This window comes from Aulonocara sp. 'chitande type north' Nkhata Bay, linkage group LG4 (assembly GCF_057382095.1).
Source record: "Aulonocara sp. 'chitande type north' Nkhata Bay isolate Kocher_YH1m ecotype deep benthic linkage group LG4, A_spYH_male_GT1.1, whole genome shotgun sequence".
In the NCBI taxonomy this organism is placed as follows: Eukaryota; Metazoa; Chordata; class Actinopteri; order Cichliformes; family Cichlidae; genus Aulonocara; species Aulonocara sp. 'chitande type north' Nkhata Bay.
This window is the reverse complement of record NC_141347.1, coordinates 21022061-21043388: the sequence shown is the minus strand read 5'-3', so window position 1 is coordinate 21043388 and position 21328 is coordinate 21022061. Positions and strand designations below refer to the sequence as shown.

The 21328-nt window shown below is 39.0% G+C and overlaps 2 protein-coding genes across 3 annotated transcripts; both read left to right on the top strand.

Annotated features, from left to right (window-relative positions):
* The first annotated feature begins 3977 nt into the window (after positions 1-3977).
* pvalb8 (parvalbumin 8) lies at positions 3978-6595 on the top strand. Its single transcript, XM_086290607.1, has 5 exons — positions 3978-4148; positions 4644-4711; positions 5269-5401; positions 5938-6047; positions 6328-6595. The coding sequence occupies exons 2-5, from the start codon at positions 4651-4653 to the stop codon at positions 6351-6353; spliced, it is 330 nt and encodes a 109-aa protein (XP_086146733.1). The 5' UTR covers positions 3978-4148; positions 4644-4650; the 3' UTR covers positions 6354-6595.
* Positions 6596-17075: 10480 nt separating this feature from the next.
* Positions 17076-21182, top strand: aimp2 (aminoacyl tRNA synthetase complex interacting multifunctional protein 2). 2 transcript variants are annotated; one of them, XM_086289074.1, is made up of 4 exons: positions 17076-17211; positions 18655-18867; positions 19179-19413; positions 20313-21182. In XM_086289074.1, the coding sequence occupies exons 1-4, from the start codon at positions 17197-17199 to the stop codon at positions 20699-20701; spliced, it is 852 nt and encodes a 283-aa protein (XP_086145200.1). In that variant the 5' UTR covers positions 17076-17196; the 3' UTR covers positions 20702-21182. The 2 variants fall into 2 exon arrangements, with proteins under 2 accessions (XP_086145200.1, XP_086145199.1); XM_086289073.1 differs by having other exon boundaries at positions 17076-17325.
* Positions 21183-21328: the final 146 nt, after the last annotated feature.

The window sequence follows — 21328 nt, the reverse complement described above, 5'->3', positions numbered from 1 at the left end:
AATAAATAAATAATTGCCCAGTAACTGTAGAGTCTGCCAGGTATCAGTACGACGTATGACATCATGTACCGGGTGCTGATAAAATCGCACCACTGCTTTTAATCCGGTGTCCCGAGTCTCGTTTTCACACACAGTGGATGATTAAGTTTCTCTTTACCTTTTCTGTGCTTCACTAGAACCTAACTGCAGACAGTCGGACATCACTTGTTGAGAGGAGAAGGCCCCATTAATAAGTTGGCAACTGGATTAGGTGGCTGACGGTGACAAACCGTCGGAGGTAAGCTTTTAGGATGCTGCTAAAGAAGTGAATAAGAGCCACTGAGCGCATGCTGTGTATAAACTTTGTTCACCACGCATTTAAAATAATATAATAAAAACACTAAGACTTCCCGTGCATTATACGACACACGGGAACACAATATGTTACACAGAGAATCACTACCTGCCCATCCTGATGTAATCAACATCTTTCATTTGCCACACATGAAAAATCTACCAAATCAACCTTTCCATCTCAGTTTTTATTCATTTATTTGATAAAAAAGGAAGGTCTGAACAAATAAAAGTCTGATCATTTTTGTGCACATGTTGGGAATGCGACGCTCTCCACTGAAAATGTTTTTCTTTGGGTTTGGAAGAAGGTGGTGGGGGAGGGAGTACTTTGTCATACCAAACACAGTACACGGGCCACAAATTTGACAGCAGTTTCACACCCTCGTGCTTTTAAATAATGTTTAAATGCGATCTTTACGCACATGTCGCGATACCTCTCCAGTGCAACTTTACCTGCTGTTCGCGTTCGCCAGCTGATGCGCGAGGGAGCGCATCCCTGCCAAGATTCGCCCCGTGCTTCAAGCACGCGTACGTTAAGAATCCGACTTCAACGTGAAAAGTGACCTCGAGGTATTGTGACCGTTTGGCTAGAATTAAGAATGAGGCTCGGTGTCGGGTTGCAAAGGTCTTGGGAATAATCGGGAAAAGCCGGATACTGTTTTGTATGATGTAATAGTTAGCACTCAGGGTTGTGGATCCAGGGATTTGACTTCAACTCTCCGTGGGATCTTCGATTAATTTGTCGTTTGGAGTTTTAACTGATGCTTTTCTGTCCACGTTGATAGCTTTGAAATTGTAAGTGTTCATCTCCAAACCACCCAGGTGCTGGTTGCTACATCTGTACAACTTCACCTCCCCCTTATCTCATGGAGAGATATAACCTTCTTTTCCGTGTCCTGCTGCAGTGACCAGTCTCCCAGGGATGTGCTTAATGACCCTTGCATTAGTCTGTGTGTCAGACCAGGACACAAACGTCCTCGGAAAGGCAAGCCGACCTGGTCGTTTTGCAACTGGACAAATCGTACAGGAAACAAAATCCAATGTGCTGCTCTGACTTTGAGCAAATCACAAAAAATAAACTCTTAAACTGTAATTGATATGAAACTAGTGCTTACCGCTGTTGTGTTTTTTGTTTGTTTTTTCTTATAAATGAAGCACTGCACATTATGCATCACCAGGGGCGCAGCAAATAACTCTGGGCAAGGTGTATTAACTGTCTCTGTGGACCCCCTTCCTTTCCTCATTACAGATCTTTTTTTTTTAAGCAAATTATTGTGTATACTGTATATAGCAATCTGTACTGACCATTAATGTTGCTGGTAATAAGCTGCTTCTATAACCCTAACCCTTCTTCCTGTGAAGCAGAAGACAATCTGACAATAAAAACACTGAACCTACAACGCTGTGTGTGGGTCTTTTATCGTGTCACACAGATTTTTTAAAATTCCTTGTCTCAAGCCGCTCACTTCCAGCGATCAGCATTTTTTAGTAATTCCAGAATCCCGATTGGCTCTTAGCGCCTACCTCGGCTTTCTCAGGGGCAATTCCAAAGCTCTGGAATTGTCTCCCTCATCAGATTAGGTCATCTACCTCACTTACATTATTTAAATCCCAGCAGAAAACATGGCTCTCCTCATCAACTTTTTCAAGTTCAGACTAATTTTAACTAATTTTCCCCTACGTGTCTTTTTTATTATTAATATTTGTTATCATTATTATTTTATGTCACAATTTCATTTGCATAATTTTATTACTAGATTATTTTTAGGCCTCTGTCAGTGCGCCCCAGGGTGGCTGTGGCTACAATGTAGCTTGCCATCACCAGTGTGTGAATGTGTGTGTGAATGGGTGGATGACTGGATGTGTAAAGCGCTTTGGGGTCCTTAGGGACTAGTAAAGCGCTATACAAATACAGGCCATTTACCATTTACCATTTTTAAGTTTATGTTTTTCATTTTTATTTAAGTACTTATTTATTGATACTACTGAAGCATTTATGTGCAGTGCTTGTGCACTCTCAATTTAAATAGCCTTTTGGCTGACTCGGCATGCTGAAGATAACTTGGTAATGTTTTCTCCTCCATATCTTGGTTGCTTTTTGGTTATACCTGCTTTTTCTACACCCTTGTTGGCCAGTCTCCAAAAAATTGTTCCTCTCTACTGATTAGTGAGGTGTTTGGGCAAAACATTTTCTGCTTGCCCTCAGTTTTTCAACCATGTTCCTCTGTGCCCATCCTCCCCATTACCCTCAGAGCAACCTTCATTTTCCTCCCTCTCTTCACTTCCCTGAGCCATTATCTCATCTTATCGCTCACTATCTGCTACAAAGGCAGACCTCCAGAAGAATAAAGTATATAGGACTGATATTTACCCATTAACCTGCTTACAGCCTCGTGCTGTCATACTGTTTTCAGCCTGTTTGGTACTAAAGTACATGAGAGGTTGAGCCAGATCATCAGGGCATACCATACTATCTTGGTAATCATGAATGGTTAAACAAGTGTCTAAACATGTTTATGTTTACAAAACAGCAATACTAAAATTGCAGTACCTTGGTATGGATGTCAATACAAATGAATGCTTGGAATAACTTTTAGTTGCCACCATGTGAGCTCATGTTGTGTTATGTCATTTGGAAAGGGATGTGCTGCTGCTGCTTCTATGGCTGTTTCTGAAAGACTCATGCATTTGGTGTTAAGTTGTGCTGGGTCATTCTGATATAGGGTCACATCTGACATTGGCTCACTGTCTTTAGTAGCTGCTGACAGCTAAATCATTCTTAATCTGATAGTTGTGCCCTGCTCACATTTCTTTTAAAGATATGTGTTAACAGCCGACTTCCCACAGTTTGTTTTACTTCATTTCTTTCTTTCTTTTTTTTAGAAATAATATTTTTTAAGACAAATACAACTCTTTTTATGGCTTGCATGGGTCACTCCTGTCATTGGGCCCCTGATTATTACGCCCCTGTGCCTACATTGTCGCGGGATAGTGGCAGAAGGGGGATGACTGCCCGTCCCTTAATGAGCACAGTTGACAAAGCAGTTCAGAGACACTGTACCGGCGTCCCTGACATTCACTTCTGAGCATGTGTTTCAGGTCGCTTTAGATATTACTGGAGATGATGTGAGCCCCATTTAGCATGACCCCATGAGGCATACATGTGGACAGACTGCAGAGCATCATCTGCAGAGCAAGTTCAGGTGTTGATCTCTGAAATCATCTTTTCCGTGAAATCTTATTTTGCTTTAAACAAGCTAAGATGACATACGAAAAGACATGCGCAAGACTACAGCAAAACAGACTTTTAACGTTGGGATTCCCATACTTACTCAGATGTCATAAAAAGAGCATATTTTCAGAGGAGTACGGTGATTGGGGAGTGCTGCAAGTAAAAGGATACGTGCATGAGAGGGTGGGATGGGGACCCTCTCAGAAACAGCAGGATAAGGAGAAAAGCAGCATTTACTGTATAATCCCGGAGGTTAGAGGAGGGACGCTGGGATAAAAGGAGGGAGTGGAGGATGGGAGGAAGAAAGCGCTCTTAAATTAATATGCTATTTAAGAGGGCGTTACAGACGTTCACGTTCCGGTCTCTCTGCGCCTGGGCGTTATAAGTAGTAAAGGTTAATTAGTTAGCCGAGAAACTGGATCAGGGGCGGGCAGTTAGAATTTGATCCATAGACGGGTAACCCAAGCAATCCCCATTGTCACGGCAATCAGACCTATATAAATCCGTCTTAACGGACACCAGCCACCACATAACCTCATCTCTCTGCTGGATCGTCTACCTGGGAGAGAACCCCCTTAACACGGTGAGTTGCTGCGCCAAGTCGGGCAGGAAGTTAACTGCTTTTAGAAAAACTGAAAAGTTTTGTGTGAGATAATTTTTTTTAATTTTTGTGTGGTCGCCTAGTTGAGTGACAGGGCAAATAATTGCGTCCGTAAAAGTTGTGACTGACTCTCGCCGTAGGTGGCGGGGAAACAAGGGCAAAGCAAGAAGCGAAACGTTCATTTGATCATTTTTAATTTGTGGTAGGCTGCTTGAGTGGCTTAAAAAGGTCGCAAAGAGAAAACCTATCGCAGTTTTACGGGCTTTTTTTTTTTTACAACTCTTTAAGATCGAAGTCTTTCATTGTGTAAGGATGCTGTTCCGTTAACTCCATGCCGTACTTTTCAGTAACTTCTCCGTAACAGTGTTTCCACTTGGGCATCTTTTGCCAGTCTGTCTGTCAGTCAGTGTCAGCTTAGAAGGTTTGTACTGCACCTGGCTTAATCTTAATAATTCACCATGGCTGTTCCTCCTGCAGGAATAAAATGTCGCTCTCATCTATCCTTTCTGCTGATGCCATCGACAGTGCTATCAAGGACTGCCAAGGTATCGTTTTCCACCAATATGTTTACAGTATGGAGATTTTCTCCCCCTGATATATTTACATTTAAAAGCACACACACATAAAAACATAAACAGAATACAAGGACACATATATATTTATATGTGCAAGTAACTATGTGTAAAGCCCATAAATGGAAGACATAAAAAGTCTTGACATAAATGCACAGAAAATATATAAAATATAAAAGGTAAAGATCCCAGTAACTGGCCTCCCAGCGTCCAAAAAATAAAATAAAGATACAACATTTGAAACGGTGATTTTCTTCATGATGTGTACCCTAAATAAGAAGATTACGTGTTTTATATCATACTTAATAATACCTTGTTGGTTGTATGTTATCATGTGTCTGTAATTTAAAGTCACATAAATAGTCTGAGGCTTTGCAGGTATTATAACAACTTTGCTTTAATACCAGTTTATTGAAAAATACCTGACATTACTCATTCATATATTAGTATTTACCTGTTTAAGTCAGTTTAATGAATGGAATGCAGACTTTGGAGTCATCCACCAAACTCACTGTGATTTATTTCTCCAGCTCCAGACTCCTTCTGTGCTAAGAAGTTTTTCCAGATATGTGGCCTCACCAAGAAGAGCCCTCAGGATATAAAGAAGGTTTTTGGGATTCTGGACAACGATGCCAGTGGCTTCATCGAGGAAGAAGAGCTCAAGTGAGTGAGAAGAGAGTTCATAAACTTTTTCCCCCCCTTTAGTGCAGACAGGATTTAACAGAAGAAGCAGTTCAACTGGCTTCCTTAAAGCAAAATCAAATTCATGTGCACTTATTCTTTTAGAGATATGAGAGATTTAGAGAAGAGGATGCGCCTCAGCATTAATCTATCAGACTTTGGAAGGCTGACGTGAAAGCTGGAAGAGCAATTTATAATATTCTGGGAAATATATTCAAGTTGAACAATGCAGCACAGCAGTCACATATTTTTACCAACCCTCAGTAAAAGACAGACGCAAAAAGCAAACCTAAAGCACAACGAGACAATGTTAATATAAGGTAGGTCTTAAAGTGTGGGTGCTGTGGCTGCAGGATACCACACAGAGCAGCATCTAAGACTGACGACTGAAGCCAGTGTGATAGGCCTACGCTTGCATTAAAATTAGCAACATTTTCACTTACTTTGCCTTTTATCCACTTGTCATTGAGGAGTGACTCTACCTTTGGATCGTGTTTGTCCCTGTTTGTGCCTACCAGGTTTTTCCTCCAGAGGTTTTGTCCCGGGGCTCGTGTTCTGACAGATAAGGAGACCAAGGCTTTCCTGAGTGCTGCTGATGATGATAGCGACGGTATGATTGGAGCAGATGGTGAGGCAATTCATACCTATTTGACATATAATTCCTGAATTTGCATGCTTGCACACAGTTTTTCTAGAACATTTGTGATTTTAGGTTTATAACTGGCTATACACTCGAGTCAGTTGCAAGCTGTTAACTTTGATATTACAACTGTGCCATCAAACTGTTTCTCTCTTCTGGTATAAGATTGCCATAGTTGCTGCACGGAAAATAATATTTTAATATATATATAAATAATATTTTTGTTACACTGAGCTACATCTTACTGATCCATGTTTTTCCTCAACAGAGTTCCAAGCCATGGTCTTGTCCTAAGCAGCTGGATTCCATGACTCCATCTAGATTTTTCCTCCTGCCATCCTTATCCAACTGCTTCAGGGGCTTTTACTGTAGTCAACCTTTGTCCCGCTAGTTAGATGAAGCCTGAATGGTCCAAAGATATCTATGTTCTTCTCTTATTTTTAAGTAGCTTTCTTCTAGATAGAGTCTAAAGCTGTATTGTTCAAATAAATGTGCAAATTAACAAATTACAGAGAAAAATAAAAGAATAAATCCAGGTCATGCATTTCTTTTCATTATTTATAAACAAGTGCAGATCTCAGTGTGTTTCAGTATGTCCTCTGCTTTGGGATGTCACAGTGCAGATTTGCAAGAACAGCAGTTCAAGCACTGAAATATTTTACATGCACAAGAAGAGCTCTAATTAACTCTTATTGTATGGGGATTTATACTGCATATACACATACCTGTATGGACACAACACACGTAAACACCCACTTACAATATTTCATTTACAGTTTGGAGGTGCCCTTTAAATCTTTACTTACCCTGATCACAGCAGTAAATGAGACAGACAGTGTCAGTGTCAGGTATATGAGAACTGACACAAACACTGTATGTACAGTACCACTGTAGTTTTGTGCGTGTGTGTGTGTGTGTGTGTGTGTGTGTGTGTGTGTGTGTGTGTGTGTGTGTGTGTGTGTGTGTGTGTGTGTGTGTCACAGAGAGAGAGAGTTTTAGAACCATAGAGCTAACACAGGGAGAAACCAGAAGAGGTGTCCTTGATGACCACCTGAGTGTCACCGTGGTTGGATTGGGTGACACCTGACCTCAGCTTTGCAAATAAACCCAGCTACACCTTGGTGCTGCTCAGGCTAGGCAAACAAAACACTGCACATGCTGCACATAATATGCGATACATCAGCTAAAATCAAGAGATTAGACACAGATAGCAAGAAAACAACCAGTTTTAAATAAGCACAGAAATTTGCTAAACAAATTAATTGGTGCACGTTCATTTGAAGCCAATGGGTAATGAGAATAGTCACTTTAGATGTGGGACAACCTGCCAAGCTCTCAGACAGAACTCTGGCCACCTTACAACCATCATCACAACCCCTACACCCTGAAGACTTTAAATAGCACACTGATTTTTCATTCTCTGCACTTATAGGATTTGGGGGATTAAAACTAACAGCCACCTCACTATTCTCCGGCCCGCTAGCGGCGCCAAAATACAGAGTAGCAATTTTTTTTCAGGGCTTCCGCATTAGTATCATTTTAATTATGTGTATATTACAGGAGGAACCTGACTATTAGAGCAGACACCTGCCACTCCGAACCACAGTATGGGGCCTACTCTGGCATTAGCTTGATGTCACAGTCACAAATGTAGTCGTGCAGTCACACATTTAGATGCTTGATTCACAGGTTTTTTTGGGACGAAATGCTTTTTATTCCTTCTTTCTCTACTGGACTCATACAGACCTGTTCTTCTAAAGTCAGGGACACTTACAGTTTAATAGGAATAAACACAGTATCAGAATAAACCAATAAAGGCCATGCAATTTAAAACTACACTTGCAAGACCAATCAGTACAGAGCAGAGAAGAAAAAAACATAACGAGATAAACAAAATAGTTAAGTCCAGAATTAAATGTGATAATCTGCAGTACTTTTTGGCATATGTGTAGTACAAAAAGGTAAAGGTGTGCTAAAGGGAAACATTTGAAGGTTAGACTGATACACATGAAGGAAATAAGAAATCAACCACTGGATTCAATTCAGTTTTATACAGCTTTGTTTGTATACTGTCAACTCGCGACTGTAGCCTCATGAATGATGTACGGTAAAAACACTACAATATTAGAAAGAAACACCAACAACCACATTAAGAAGCCCTTGGCAACAGTGGTAAGGAAAAACCCCCTTTTAACAGGAAGAATGCTATGACTGGTTGGGGATGAGGGAAAAGAGAAGAGAGCAGAGAGAGACAGGATAAAAGTGAGAACGAGCCAGATGTTAATAATAAACTAATGAAAGCAGTAATGGTGCATAAACACACAGGGAGTGAAAACAGATGAGTAAAGAAGAAATGTCCAACCCATTCTAAGAAGCCCCCCAGCAGCATAAGTCTATTGTGGCATAACTAAGGGAGGGTTCAAGGTCATCTGATCTACCCGTAACTATAAGCTTTATCAAAAATGAGTTTCAAAAGTAGAGAGGGTGTTTGTCTCCTGAATCCAAACTGGGGGATGTCTCTACAGTACATGGGCTTTTGAAAACTATAGGAACCACAACTTTTCCTGCAGCCTGACAGTGAAGTGCTCTGATAGGATAATATTGTCCTATGAGGTCTTTAAGACATGACGGGGCCTGATTATTCACAATTTTGTATCGGAGAAGGTCATTTTAAATTTATTTTTGAACATAACATTTAAAAGTATTATAAACTGTGCAAAGTTTAAAAAACTATAACCTTGACATCACTCCAATATGGAATTTAACTGGATAAATGAACAATTGTGTGTGTTAAGCAAACACATCAGCAGATATACTGTATTGTGACACGAGCACTGTACAAGCACAACAGCTCTTGATTAGATTATCATGTAGGCTACCCTTAGCTGCTGTTATGAGATTTGAATTCTCATCTCTGCAGACGGGGGGTGGCATGGAGGGCAGACTATGATGGCTGATTGCAGGACAAGGTTGGGGAAGCCAGTAGGTAACACAAGCCAAGGGACACACAATAAAGCTGTGACCCCTGCAGGTCAAGAGCTGCGAGTGGTAAACAGGAAGGAAATGTGAGCCAACAGGTAGACGCTGACTGCTGGATGTGCTAGTGTGGGACAGCACTATAAGATAATGTGACACGCAGATTACGAGGACTCAAGGGCAGAGGGATGAAAAGCAAAATATGGAGATGTGTTTTGCTGAGAGAGAGGGGAGAATAGGAAAAAATGTCAAACGGCAGCAGATTGATGTTCTTTTGGCAGCACTATCATTGAAACTAATGTTCAGATGTATCGCACACACATTTAAATCTCCTTTTGCTGCATGATCTGTTGATGGGCAAACAGCACAAAACACCAAACTAATAAACATAATTTAAAGCAACATGAAACTGATGTTGTCTATGCCAAATGACTATTTCATCTGAATGTCACAGCAGAAATTGGGTGCATAAGATCAGACAACATATTTCTGATCTACTATTGTCCAATTTTGGTGAACCTGTCCAAATTCTTGCCTCAGTTTCCTGTTCTTAGCTGATGGGAGGGGCACCTGGTATGGTCTTATGCTGATGTAGCCCATCTGCTTCAAGTCTTGAGCATTCAGAAATGCTTTGTTGCATACTTTGGCTTAAAGATGTAGTTACTTGTTACTGCTCCCTTCCACCTTGAACCAGTCTGGTCTCCTCTGACATCAACAGGGCATTTTCACCCAGAGAACTGCTTCTACCTGGATACTTTCTTTTTTTTTTTTGGACCATTCTCTTTAAACTCTGAAACAGCTATTTGGGAAAATCCCAGATTAGTGGTCTCTGAAATACTCACACCAGCCCATCTGGCACTATACAAATAATTAAAATCACCCTTCTTCCTCATTCTGATGCTCACTTTGAACTTCAGCAGGTCGTCTTGTCCATGACTACATGCTTAAATGGACTTAGTTGAACCCATGTGATTGGGTGATTAGATATTTGCTTTAACAAGCAGCTGACCACAAGCACCTAAGTAGCATATAACCATATAAGCATATAAGTAAGTAAAACCTTCTCCAGCTGCAACATTAAAGTGATATACATTTTGTATAATGAGTACTTTATGTTCTTTATGCTAAACTTGTGGCTTTTACTTATGTAAAAGTAAAAATAGTAAAAAATGTTGTTTGATATAAAACAGTTTTAATGTGATATAATTTTAAAAAATCCTGGAAATGATCATGCCACTGACACGTTAAGATTAAGATACCAAACAAAATCAGATGACATAACTGCCAGATGAAATAAAGTAAGCAAGCAAAGTTACTTTAGCTGTTTAAACCGTTGCGTGTCTGCTACTACTGTACCTGGCATTATGCCTGGATTAGCCCTTTGGGATGGACACATAGGCTTAGCCTGCTTGTCTGTATGGCACCTCAATAATTGATGCCCTCGCTTCATTGTCACCAAAAACTCATATCAAGAAAGGAGTGTCAGGCTCACCTTACTTATTAAGTCTGTGTGAAACTTTAATGTGCACCCCATCTTCAACTGAAAACAACCTGATGTACTTGGGCAAACCAGAGACACTAAACCCTGCAAATATCTTCAGGATGTCCAGCTTCTGCTGTGAAAAATATTGTCCGCATTTTTGACTCATCCCCAGTCTTTTAGAACTTGAAGGTATCAGAGATGTTGCTACCTGATAGTTTGTGCAAAGAGGTGCATCGTAAAAGATTTAACCGCCGTGTTAGGATGACTGAACGGGCTTTGTGAGCTCTGTGGAGGAACTCTATCCATAATGCAGGGGATGACAGCATTGCCTCTGTTCCCCAACAAGCATTATTTCTAAGCCTCTACTCATGATGTCTCTGTGAGGCTTCTTTAGAGGAAGGTGGTTTCTTCGAATTTATTTCCATACACAGTTCACATAACTGGTTGGCAGTTATGTTAATCATATTTAAAATATAGTTTAAGGTGTGTGTCTGTTAGCTAGAATAAGGCAAGTGTGCAATTTGAACTAAAAGCCACACCCTGTTTAAACCACCGAGCAGCTGTTGCATGTGCTGACGCATCCTCAGACTGATTAATAGCTGTCATGAAGAAGTAGACAGGTACTTTGCAGACCTTTTCAAGTAAGAAGGCACAATGAGATAAGGTGACGACTGTGATCCAGGACAAACCTAGAGGCCCAATAAAGAACGCTCGTGCGTAGGAGTTTGGTTAGTAAACACATTGCAACATCCGTAAGTGTCAGTAGATACCAATCAGCTTCAAAAAAAAAAAAAAAAAAAAGACATCCAGAAACTCAGACAGTGCTTATGTCTCCATCTGAAACTGAAATTTGGATACTTTTTTACAGCTTACTGTATACACCCATAAATTATTGCTTATATGCTGATCCTTTTGTATTATTTTGTCCTTTTAAAAGTCTGTGATTCTTGGTTAAATCCTCCTCTCCGCACAGCCATACTCACCACAGCTTGGACCTGGACAACCATGGGGAAAAGCACTGAGTGAAACTAAATTAAATTCATGTGATTTTTGAGGGGAAGACCACCAAGCATGAGTTTTTAAACTTTAGTTTACTGAAATGTATCCTGTATCCTAATGTGAGAACTGATGCTATGACATGATCAATTTGTTCTTTGACCTAAATGCACCCCTATTCTGAAGCATGCACTACATTTATAAATTGTTATTATAAGCATCTCAAAGCAGTCATTGCCAACTCTTCATTCCCTCGTTGTTTAACACTGTCAGCTGCTCAGCAGGACTGGGCCTAAGTATATGATAGCACCTACCTTAATCTCATACTATCTACAGCCTGACAGACTCCCTTGTTCAACATGACTTAAAAAACCACTGTGAACTGTCAGGTTTCAGTTCCTCCTCTGAAAAGAAGAGACTATAGTCTCAATTTCGAGCTCAGGTCTTATAGGCCATCAGATCTGACTATTACATCAGGATTAGTGCCAGGTTTGCATCAACACCACCCCACTCCTTCACCTCAACACTCAACCCCTTCTTCCCTCTCTGTTGTCAGACTTCAGTGAATAGTGAATTATTCAGGATTAACAAGTATTTGCAACATTAAACTCAATCGTGCTGTTTTTCATTAACCATCTCTGGGGGCAGTGGCTGGAGAGGAAAGGATGCTGCTCACGTGTGAAACAAGAAGATTCCTCTGACAGAGAGGTGACAGTGAAGAAGGTGACTGCAAGAGGACAAGTCAAAGGAGAAGCTTGGTGTGCGTCAATGTCGTGGGCTCCTCGACTGCTTCCTGGTAATGGATTGTATTGCTAGGTTTGACTGACGCAAAAGATCACCTGAGATCGAATGACACTGGCTAGACTTGGCAAATTTATTTTGATTGGTGTCACACGTTTGATGCTGTAGAAATAAAGCTGGGGTGTTTTTTGTTTTTTTAGCCCGAGATTACAAAGGTCCTGGTGTCGAATGAGACACATACAAAAAAGGAAACAACACATAGCACTCACATATTCACAAATGAAAAATGTTGAACAAATAGTTAAAGATTTCTAGAGACATAGTCTGTAAGAAAAACGGTAAAAATCCTATCATTTTGCCAGGACTATATTGCAAAATGTAGTCACCATACTATAATTTATTTGACAGTTTTATACTATTTTATTTTACAGGAGGATTTTTTATTTTTGTCAGTACAATGTTCTAGTTACAGCATTTAAAGAAATAATAGTTTAAATTCTGCACTATCCATTTAGTGAGTTTGTTTTAGGCAATTTTTACCGTAATTCTGTGCTTTTACAGTATATATCTAGTTTTACTGTAACATTTACAACAGATTTTTACAGTAATAGTGTAATTTCCCCAGTAAATTATTTTGTGAAAATGTAGTAGCTGACATAACAAATACTTAATACTCATCATGTGTATAAGTGTCCCATATGTGTTGTAGCATTTTTTTAAATGTTGACATTTATTTAAAAGATAATGTTTACATTTACAGACATATTAACAGTCTTAATATTGTTTTCCTAAAAACAATGATTGCATTTCCCACGGAAATGCAGTGTATTAGTGGAAAACCCTAACAAAGCCAGCTGCAATCCTACTGGTGAGGAAACATTAGATCCCTAAAATAATTCAAGAAGCAAAATAGAGAGAGTGACCAACATTTTAAAAACAAACAAACATGGCAAACATCAAAAACTTGTCTCAAAGTGCATCTCTTCAATACATTTCTTAACACGAAAAGCACACCAGCTCCAGGTCCTGATCTGTAGCAGTATCAACAACAATGAGTTTAAAAGAACAAAGAGGTATAGCGAAAGGACAGGCAGATGAATGAATTACAGTAAGTCCTACATAATGGGCAGAGATGCCCAGAAATTTTTCTACCCAGCCTCATCCTCTCGTTCTTCTGCAAATCGCAGAATGCTTTGCTGTTAACAGAATGTTACCATATTTTTGAAATACATTCAACTTTCTGTAAAATCACTGTAATGATGAATTAAATTTACACCATAGATAGATAGATAGATAGATAGATAGATAGATAGATAGATAGATAGATAGATAGATAGATAGATAGATAGATAGATAGATAGATAGATAGATAGATAGATGCTTTAGCTTTAAATATGCATTTTTAAGCTAAAAAGTTAAGAAATGTTTGGCATAAATCATTGCTCCCATTTTTTTTACTTAGTATAACCATCCTCTGATTTAGATACTTTTTCACATTGCTCTTGCAAAAAAAAAGTGTGTAAACTATCTTGAATAAGGACTTATGAATACTGAAAAAAGCACAATAAACCTAGAAAATTAGAGGATCAGACAACAGAAACACAAGAGAAATATCCTATATAACAATATTTCTGCAGCATATATTTCTGTAGCCTAATGAGTCAAAACGTTATGAGCAGCTAGTCTGTTGGCTACTGACCACCTGCAGTAAACTTCTATGAGAAATTATACCATGGCGCCCTCTACTGCATATCAAAACGAGTGGATTTAATATACTTAATCTGATGTGGCACAGTCTAGATTATTTACTGATTATTGAGAAGATTAAATAACAATTTTGGTTAGAATAATAGTCATGTTTATTACCAAATACCTTAAATAAGCAATATCTGACCAATGTAACATCAGTAGAGATGCTTGAAAATACTTGGAACTTTGTAACATCAATTTAAGCAATAAAATGAGACCTAAGTAAAGGAATGATGGAGACTATAGTAACTCACTAGGTCTATCAAAACCTAAAACGGGAGCATTTTTAGCTTGTTGAAATACTGTCTGATAATTCATCGTTGCTTCAACATCAACATTTGAGGAAAACATGGTCTTCACAGCACACTGAGGAAGTTTTCAGTGGCTACAGATGGAAGTAGTTACTGGGATACAAAATAAAGTAGAAGAGGTAAGAAGCAGGGGATCCAAAAAGAAAGAACAGATGTTTATTAGCAGATTAAGAACTCGATGCACTTAAAGAGTTCAGTTTTCACGAGACACTGTTATCATTTTTGGGAAACACAAACATTAAATCTAATCAGTATCTTGTGCAGAAAATACAAAGATGTAAGAAGAGATATGATTTGAGGGGCGAAGGGAGATGGGAAAAAGAGGGGATGTTTCAAAATATGCATCAATGTGGGGAATCAGTAGAGAGAATGAAGCTGATCTTTAGAAAGCATGAAAATTTAAAAGCATTTGGACTTTTGTTAAAACTGTACAGAAAGCATTACGCAAAGAATAAGAATGGTGGGTGGCTATGCAGAAAGGGCCTATGATGCAATTCAAAAACATTAAGAAATCCCAACTGATGTAAAACTCTTAGATGTAGAAGAAGAAGAGCTACTCTTCAGGTACTGTTGCCTCTAATCACCACCTTTGTTTGTATTCAGAACTATGCAAAAGTCTTGAGCCACTAATTATTTCTTCATATTTCGTCTCCAAAGAGCCAGAATTTCTTGTAATTTTTTTTTACAAGTATACTTTCTGAAGCTCCTTCAAAGTATTTTCTTTGGACATTTCACTCATTTTAGGTCCAATCCTTGTACCTGACCCGTTTTTTTTTTTGTTTTTGTTTTTGTTTGTTTGTTTGTTTGTTAGGTTTGTTTGTTTGTTTGTTTGTTTGTTTGTTTGTTTGTTTGTTTGTTTGTTTGTTTGTTTGTTTGTTTGTTTGTTTGTTTGTTTGTTTGTTTGTTTGTTTGTTAAGCCAACTTAACACTGACTGAATTATTTACGCAGAAAAATGTGCACCACAGAATTTTAAATCAAACTGATTATCATTCAGCCATCTTTTAGCTGACATTTGAACATATCCGATGTATTGTGCTCTCTGATATGGATGGGTACAGTGTTTTAAATAAATGCAGACTGGCCAAAAGAACTGTTTCTCAAAGGATTAATACAATCATGTCAAACAGTCAAACATCTTGTCATTTGTGACTTCTACTTATCCCAGTGATAAACAGAGTAAATGCCTGTTTATGAACCATTTTCTGTACACATGACAAACATTGATGTATTTAACAAGATTTTCAAAGAGGAGTAAACTGTACTTCTGTAAAATTAAACAGTGGCGATAAAAACATGGCCAGGTAATACGTCTGGAAAGCATCTGATTGGGAACTGTTTCATTTTTCAGCAATTAAAATTAAACCACACAATGGAACATTATCAGTCCCTGACTGTCCTTTCTGGAGCATTATTGAAGCAGTGTGAGATCATCTTAACAGAACACAAAATTAAAGGCATCCACTACTTGGCAAAACAATCAAATAAACCTTTGCACAAAGATGAATAAAGAGCTAAAAGGATTTTTGCATGTAGCTCAGTCTGTTGCAACATGAGGTGTCCTGTGAGAAATTTCTGCTCTAATTAAAGCCATACAACCCTCTTTGAGTTCAACAATAATAGTTTTCCCCTGGTCTGAGAAAGCTCTGCATAGCAGGAACTGACTTATGTGATAGTAATTATACCAACAGACTTATAATCTATCCTAGTTCCTTAGAAAGAACAGTATTATGGAGGAATTTAATGTTGAAGAGGTTAAAGTGCTGAGAAGAAAGTATATATCTCTCTCTCCCTCCTTAGGTGAAAGAGACGAGCTTCAATATCCCAAATAAGATTTACCCATCTAATGAATTCTCATATCTGAGATTTAATTTGGATGTGAATAATTATGTGTTCTGTGAAAATGATATTGAAAATTAGAATAACGGTTTTCCATTGTGAATCAGTGCAGCCTCTCTGGAATAATATGTGCAGCTGGTAAGAAGATTGAATTACCACATTTGTCAGCAAAAGCAATCAGATTTTGAATGTGTGATGAAAATTGTAATTTGGACTCTCTTCGTTTTACTAGGGAAGTGTTTTGCTTTTTTTTGTTTGTTTGTTTGTTTTTAACATAAATGCAAGTTTTGTATAGATTTATGGCTGGCCTTGCAGTAAACCAGCCTGTAGTTGAAAAATCCTTTAAAATATTTTCTTTATGGAGTGATTATAATTAATTTGACATAAGCTTTTTTAAAATATATATTTGATTTTTCTTAAAATTATTTTCTACATTAATTCATTAACTTTTTTCTTCATGATCTAATATTGTCATATAAATTTTGTTTTATGAATAATGAAAGTGGCTCTTTGGTTTCTATTTCATGGAATCCAGCATAAGAAAAATAACCTGAAAAAAAAACCCTCATAAATAAAATTCAGTGGTGGGTTGTTATCTCACAATTTTGATGTTATTTTCTCATATGTTTGACTTAGTAAGTCGAAATTTTGAATTCGACTTATTTATTTATCTATTGTTAGAAGCTGAAACATATGTAAGCTTTTTTCCCTGTATTGTAAATACAAATTAACGTGAAACTGAGAAAATAGCTTGAAATTTTGAGTTGTAGAGTCATTGTCAGAAGTTTATTATAACAACTGGAAATTTGGCTTATGAATGGCTAATAATAATAATAATAATAATAATAATAATAATAATAATAATAAAATTAGAAAACGGAAATAAAACGTCTTTTTGATTTCACCGGATATGACGTCACCCCGGCCTCTTTCCCGTGTCACCGTGAGCTGTGGTAGTCCCTACCGCTGCTGCTGCCTGTCAACAAGACTTGTGTGTCCGGGTTTTTGTTTTTAGCCTTTTGTGACACTCTGTCTTCCACCACCATGCCCATGTACCAGGTAAAGCCCATCTGTGGGGGTGACATAAAGATTGATTTGCCCACCTGCATGTACAAGGTACCAAATATCCACGCGCAGCAAGGAAAAAGCTGCACCCCCGAACACGCGCTTCAGGTAACTAATCACATTTCGAAGTTATAATTTTATTCTTTTTATTATCATTATTATTATGATTATGATTATTAACTCTTTCGCTTGAGCTATGCTCCTCTCCCTGTTCGTTGTTTCCATTCATAGTTGCGCTTCTCGGACGCGATATTAGCTGGAGCTGTCTGTAGCCGAGCTAGCTAACTTAGCTTGTCAGGGAGTAATCTCAGTTTTAGGCTGATGCAACAACTACAGCGTGTCTCCGCTGTTTTACATCAAGATTATTAAACGGCATGCAGTAGTGAAACGGTTCGGTTAGGTTGTCTCCAGTCTGTGACATTGTTTTTAATGTAATCGATCAGGATTGTGTCTTTATTTGAGACCATTCTTCATTTGTGGGGGTGCACCGACCGTACTGTTTCATCTGCAAGTTCATGACACTGTATTGGGGAAATTGCAGCAGTCACGTTTGGTTACAAACTTAATGTTATCATAGATGTAATTATCTCATCGTTATAGACTTAACTAGGCAGCTATATACCAGCAAGTAATATTGAACCCATATTTACGTGTTACTGAATAGTCATCTTAATTAGAGATTTTTCATTTTAATTAATTTTACTGTTGGTTAATTATAGATTTTTCTTGTTTGATCATCATGGAGGCATGCTATTTCAGTGGCTGGACCAGTTTAGATCCAAAATGGCCAATAGAACCAGCTGTAAACCCCCCATGGTTTGATAGTGTAATATTTTTGCTTTCACTTTCAGCATCTGCAGTGGAGCATAAACGATTCTGTTGATTCATGACTCACAGCATGGCTTTCATGAATGTATAGCATGTTTTCTTTGCACATTTCAATGATGTTTATGTGATGAGATTGAGGCCATGAAGAGAATTTGAACTTCATCTGTCCTTAGAGATTTCTGGTGTTATGCATTAACCAGACATATAAACTTGTAGTCAGACTTCAGATAGATGTGTAGTCTTTGTGTATCTTGAAAATAGCTGACTGAGTAACCACTCAGCTCTGTTTACCTCTGCAGAGTTGAGTCACCACAACATTTTGATTGTAAAACTGATCAAAATTTAGTTTAAAAACAACAAATTAAGCATACTAAAAGTATAGCAAATTATGGGCCATTTTTTTCCTACTTTTTTTTTTTTTGTCAAAGCAGCTGTTAGTAATTACTACATGGAATGACATAGGAGCTTCAAATTGGTACCATAGGTGTGCCTCATAGGAGGATAAGGGGTAGTCGCCAGTATTTGTTTGCTTTACATTAGTCATTCATGTGACTGGGTGGTTTAAGCCAGATTCAGTGTTGTTTTTTTGTTTTTTCTGTGTTGCTTCAGAATGGCGAGGTGGACCCAGCCGTCAAAGCTCTGGAGGCCCGGCAGGATGAGATCATGAGAAAACTCTATGAGCTGAAAGCAGCTGTGGAGGGCTTGGCCAAGACGGTGATGACCCCTGATGCCGATCTGGACCTGACAGTCAGCAGCAGCCTCTCCTCCCAGTGCTCCACAACCTTCAAAAACACCACAGACCTGGACACAGTACTGGGCAAGGTATAAAAAAAAAATCTTTTTTTGTCTTTTGTTTGTCGCTACTGGTAACATTTCTTTCAAACTACTCACTGGCAGTAATTTTAACTGAATGCTTTACTGTTACTGCCTTTTCTTGCCAGTAGTAGTAATCTCTTATCCATCTTCCTGATCACATCTCCTCTGTCATTCCAGGTTTTTATACTGTTAACCTGCTCAACCTGGCTATAATTGAGTTTACCTTTTAAGCCTACCTTAGGGTATAGACTGAATATTAGCTGTATGTGCAGGCTGTAGTGGTGTCATAATAGCAGAGCCTATCTTTATGTGACCAGGATCTCGGTGCTCTCCGTGATATCGTCATAAACGCCAACCCGGTGCAGCCACCCCTGACCTTGCTGGTGCTCCACAGCCTGCTCTGTCAGCACTATCGAGTGCTCTCTACTGTCCACGTCCACTCCTCTGTTGCCAGTGTGCCACCACAGCTTCTGTCCTGCCTCGGACCACGGCACACAGACAGCTACGCCCGCCACATGTTTCAGCTGGGCTTCACCCTCATATGGAAAGATGGTGAGGTCACCTGGGCACTTTTGCACATTATAATAATAATAATAATAATGGATTGTTCTGAGTGTCAGATTTGAACAGTCACACATGCTTGAGGATGTTTTTCTGGTTTCTTCCAAAGAATCAGTTTAGAAATCCTACTTAGAAGTTCTAGAAAGTCAAGAACCTAAAACAGTAGTGGTCATATGTTCATTGTACATGGCCCTGTGTCCTTGCTCACTTTAATGTGCTGGTGCAAGGCAGTGCTGATACAGTTTAATTTGGATGTAATGTCTTGTGAAAGTATGTGGGTGGCTTGTTTCATAGAATTCTAGTTTTTCTAATACTATGAAACCAATTATCATATCATAACCACGTCAGGGTATTTTTAAAACAAACAAAAACAACTGCAATCAGACATAGTCTTCTGAGTAGGCGTTCAGCTACTTTATTCTTTAGTGTATAATTAGGAAGCAATGCGTCATTTATGAGATGCAGATAATGAATTCATTATCAAAAACACCTCAGTTTTCTAATGCAGTGAAGTCTGGGAATGCTGCACGCCCATATTGTGACTTACCATCAACATACTTTGCTGTTTTGTATATTTGACTCTTTACTTGAACTAGAAAAATTAGAAGCATGTCCTATTAAAACAAAAATTGTACCCATAAATCTATCAGGAAAGTGTTTACTGAGGTCAAAGATCCAGTGAGTAGTTGAGTTTTGTTCCCACAGACTCTTTTCATAGAATCTTTTTATACAGCCGCCCCCTCCTGGTCATTAGAAAGAATGTGGGTTTATGGCACTTAAGTGTTGGTTTCACTTTTTAGACCCATGCCCTACAAAAGCAGATGTTTTAATCTTTATATTGACACCATTTGTCTAAAAGTTATGACCTCATTTCTCTTCTGCATCCACAGTTCCTAAACCACAGATGAAGTTTAGCATCAAGAACATGTGTCCCATTGAGGGTGAGGGCAACATAGCACGCTTCCTCTTTAAGCTGCTTGCCCCCTATCCCAGTGACCCCGCTGTTGCTACCCTGGTGGACAGCTGGGTGGATACGGCTTTCTTCCAGCTGGCAGAGGGCAGTGTCAAAGAGCGATCCACTGTTCTGCGGGCCCTAAACTCAACTCTGGGTTCCAACCCCTGGCTAGCCGGACCAGAGTTCTCCCTGGCTGATGTCGCCTGCTACTGCTGCGTGCTGCAGAGCGGCTCGGCCTCCTCATCTCCGGCTAACGTCCAGCGCTGGATCAAGTCTTGCGAGAACCTGGGCCACTTCAGCCATGCCAAGCTCCTTCTGAAATGACTTGGGCTGTTCCAGGACCAGGCACCAGATGCAAAGTGAGAGAAGGGCATTAGAATAATAAAATATATCCCCGCCATGTCTGAAACACCTCCTGATGCTTCCTTCCTTGCTCTAGCGTAACACTGAACTGACACAGATGAAGTAGAAGCACTATGGCAGATGGGTAAAGTGACTCAACGGTATTTATTTTTGCCATGATGCTATAGAGAGATCCTAAAGCTGCATTTTGCAAGGGAGGAAGAATAAGGAGATGGTATGGACAAGGGTTTGGTGATGGGTTCAATCAGTGATACTAACGGAGGTTATTAGACAAACACACACACACACACTCTACACCTTCCACCCACTTTGTGCCTAACACGACCCTGTTAAAAATGTGTGTGGTGATGGGTATTGCTTGTTGTTTTCAGAAGTAATACTTTGTACCATTCGTGTGTTTTGTTTTTCTGAAATCATTAAAACTTCTACTTTCTACTTCAAACTTTGTGCCCAGGTTTGATTTGTTGCACTGTTTGATCACTTCAAAAACCATTTCACTCCAAGTAGACAAACGGCTGGCATTTACTGAAGTGCACATCTGTGTCTAACTGGTGGCAGGAGTGACATTAAGTGACAGAAGATAATTTT

Coding starts and splice junctions, on each gene's coding strand:
- pvalb8 (XM_086290607.1), top strand. CDS start 4,651: ATGTCGCTCTCATCTATCCTTTCTGCTGATGCCATCGACAGTGCTATC. Junction 4,712..5,268: donor TGCTATCAAGGACTGCCAAG/GTATCGTTTTCC, acceptor TTATTTCTCCAG/CTCCAGACTCCTTCTGTGCT. Junction 5,402..5,937: donor ATCGAGGAAGAAGAGCTCAA/GTGAGTGAGAAG, acceptor TGTGCCTACCAG/GTTTTTCCTCCAGAGGTTTT.
- aimp2 (XM_086289073.1), top strand. CDS start 17,197: ATGCCCATGTACCAGGTAAAGCCCATCTGTGGGGGTGACATAAAGATT. Junction 17,326..18,654: donor CCCCCGAACACGCGCTTCAG/GTAACTAATCAC, acceptor GTGTTGCTTCAG/AATGGCGAGGTGGACCCAGC. Junction 18,868..19,178: donor TGGACACAGTACTGGGCAAG/GTATAAAAAAAA, acceptor TTATGTGACCAG/GATCTCGGTGCTCTCCGTGA.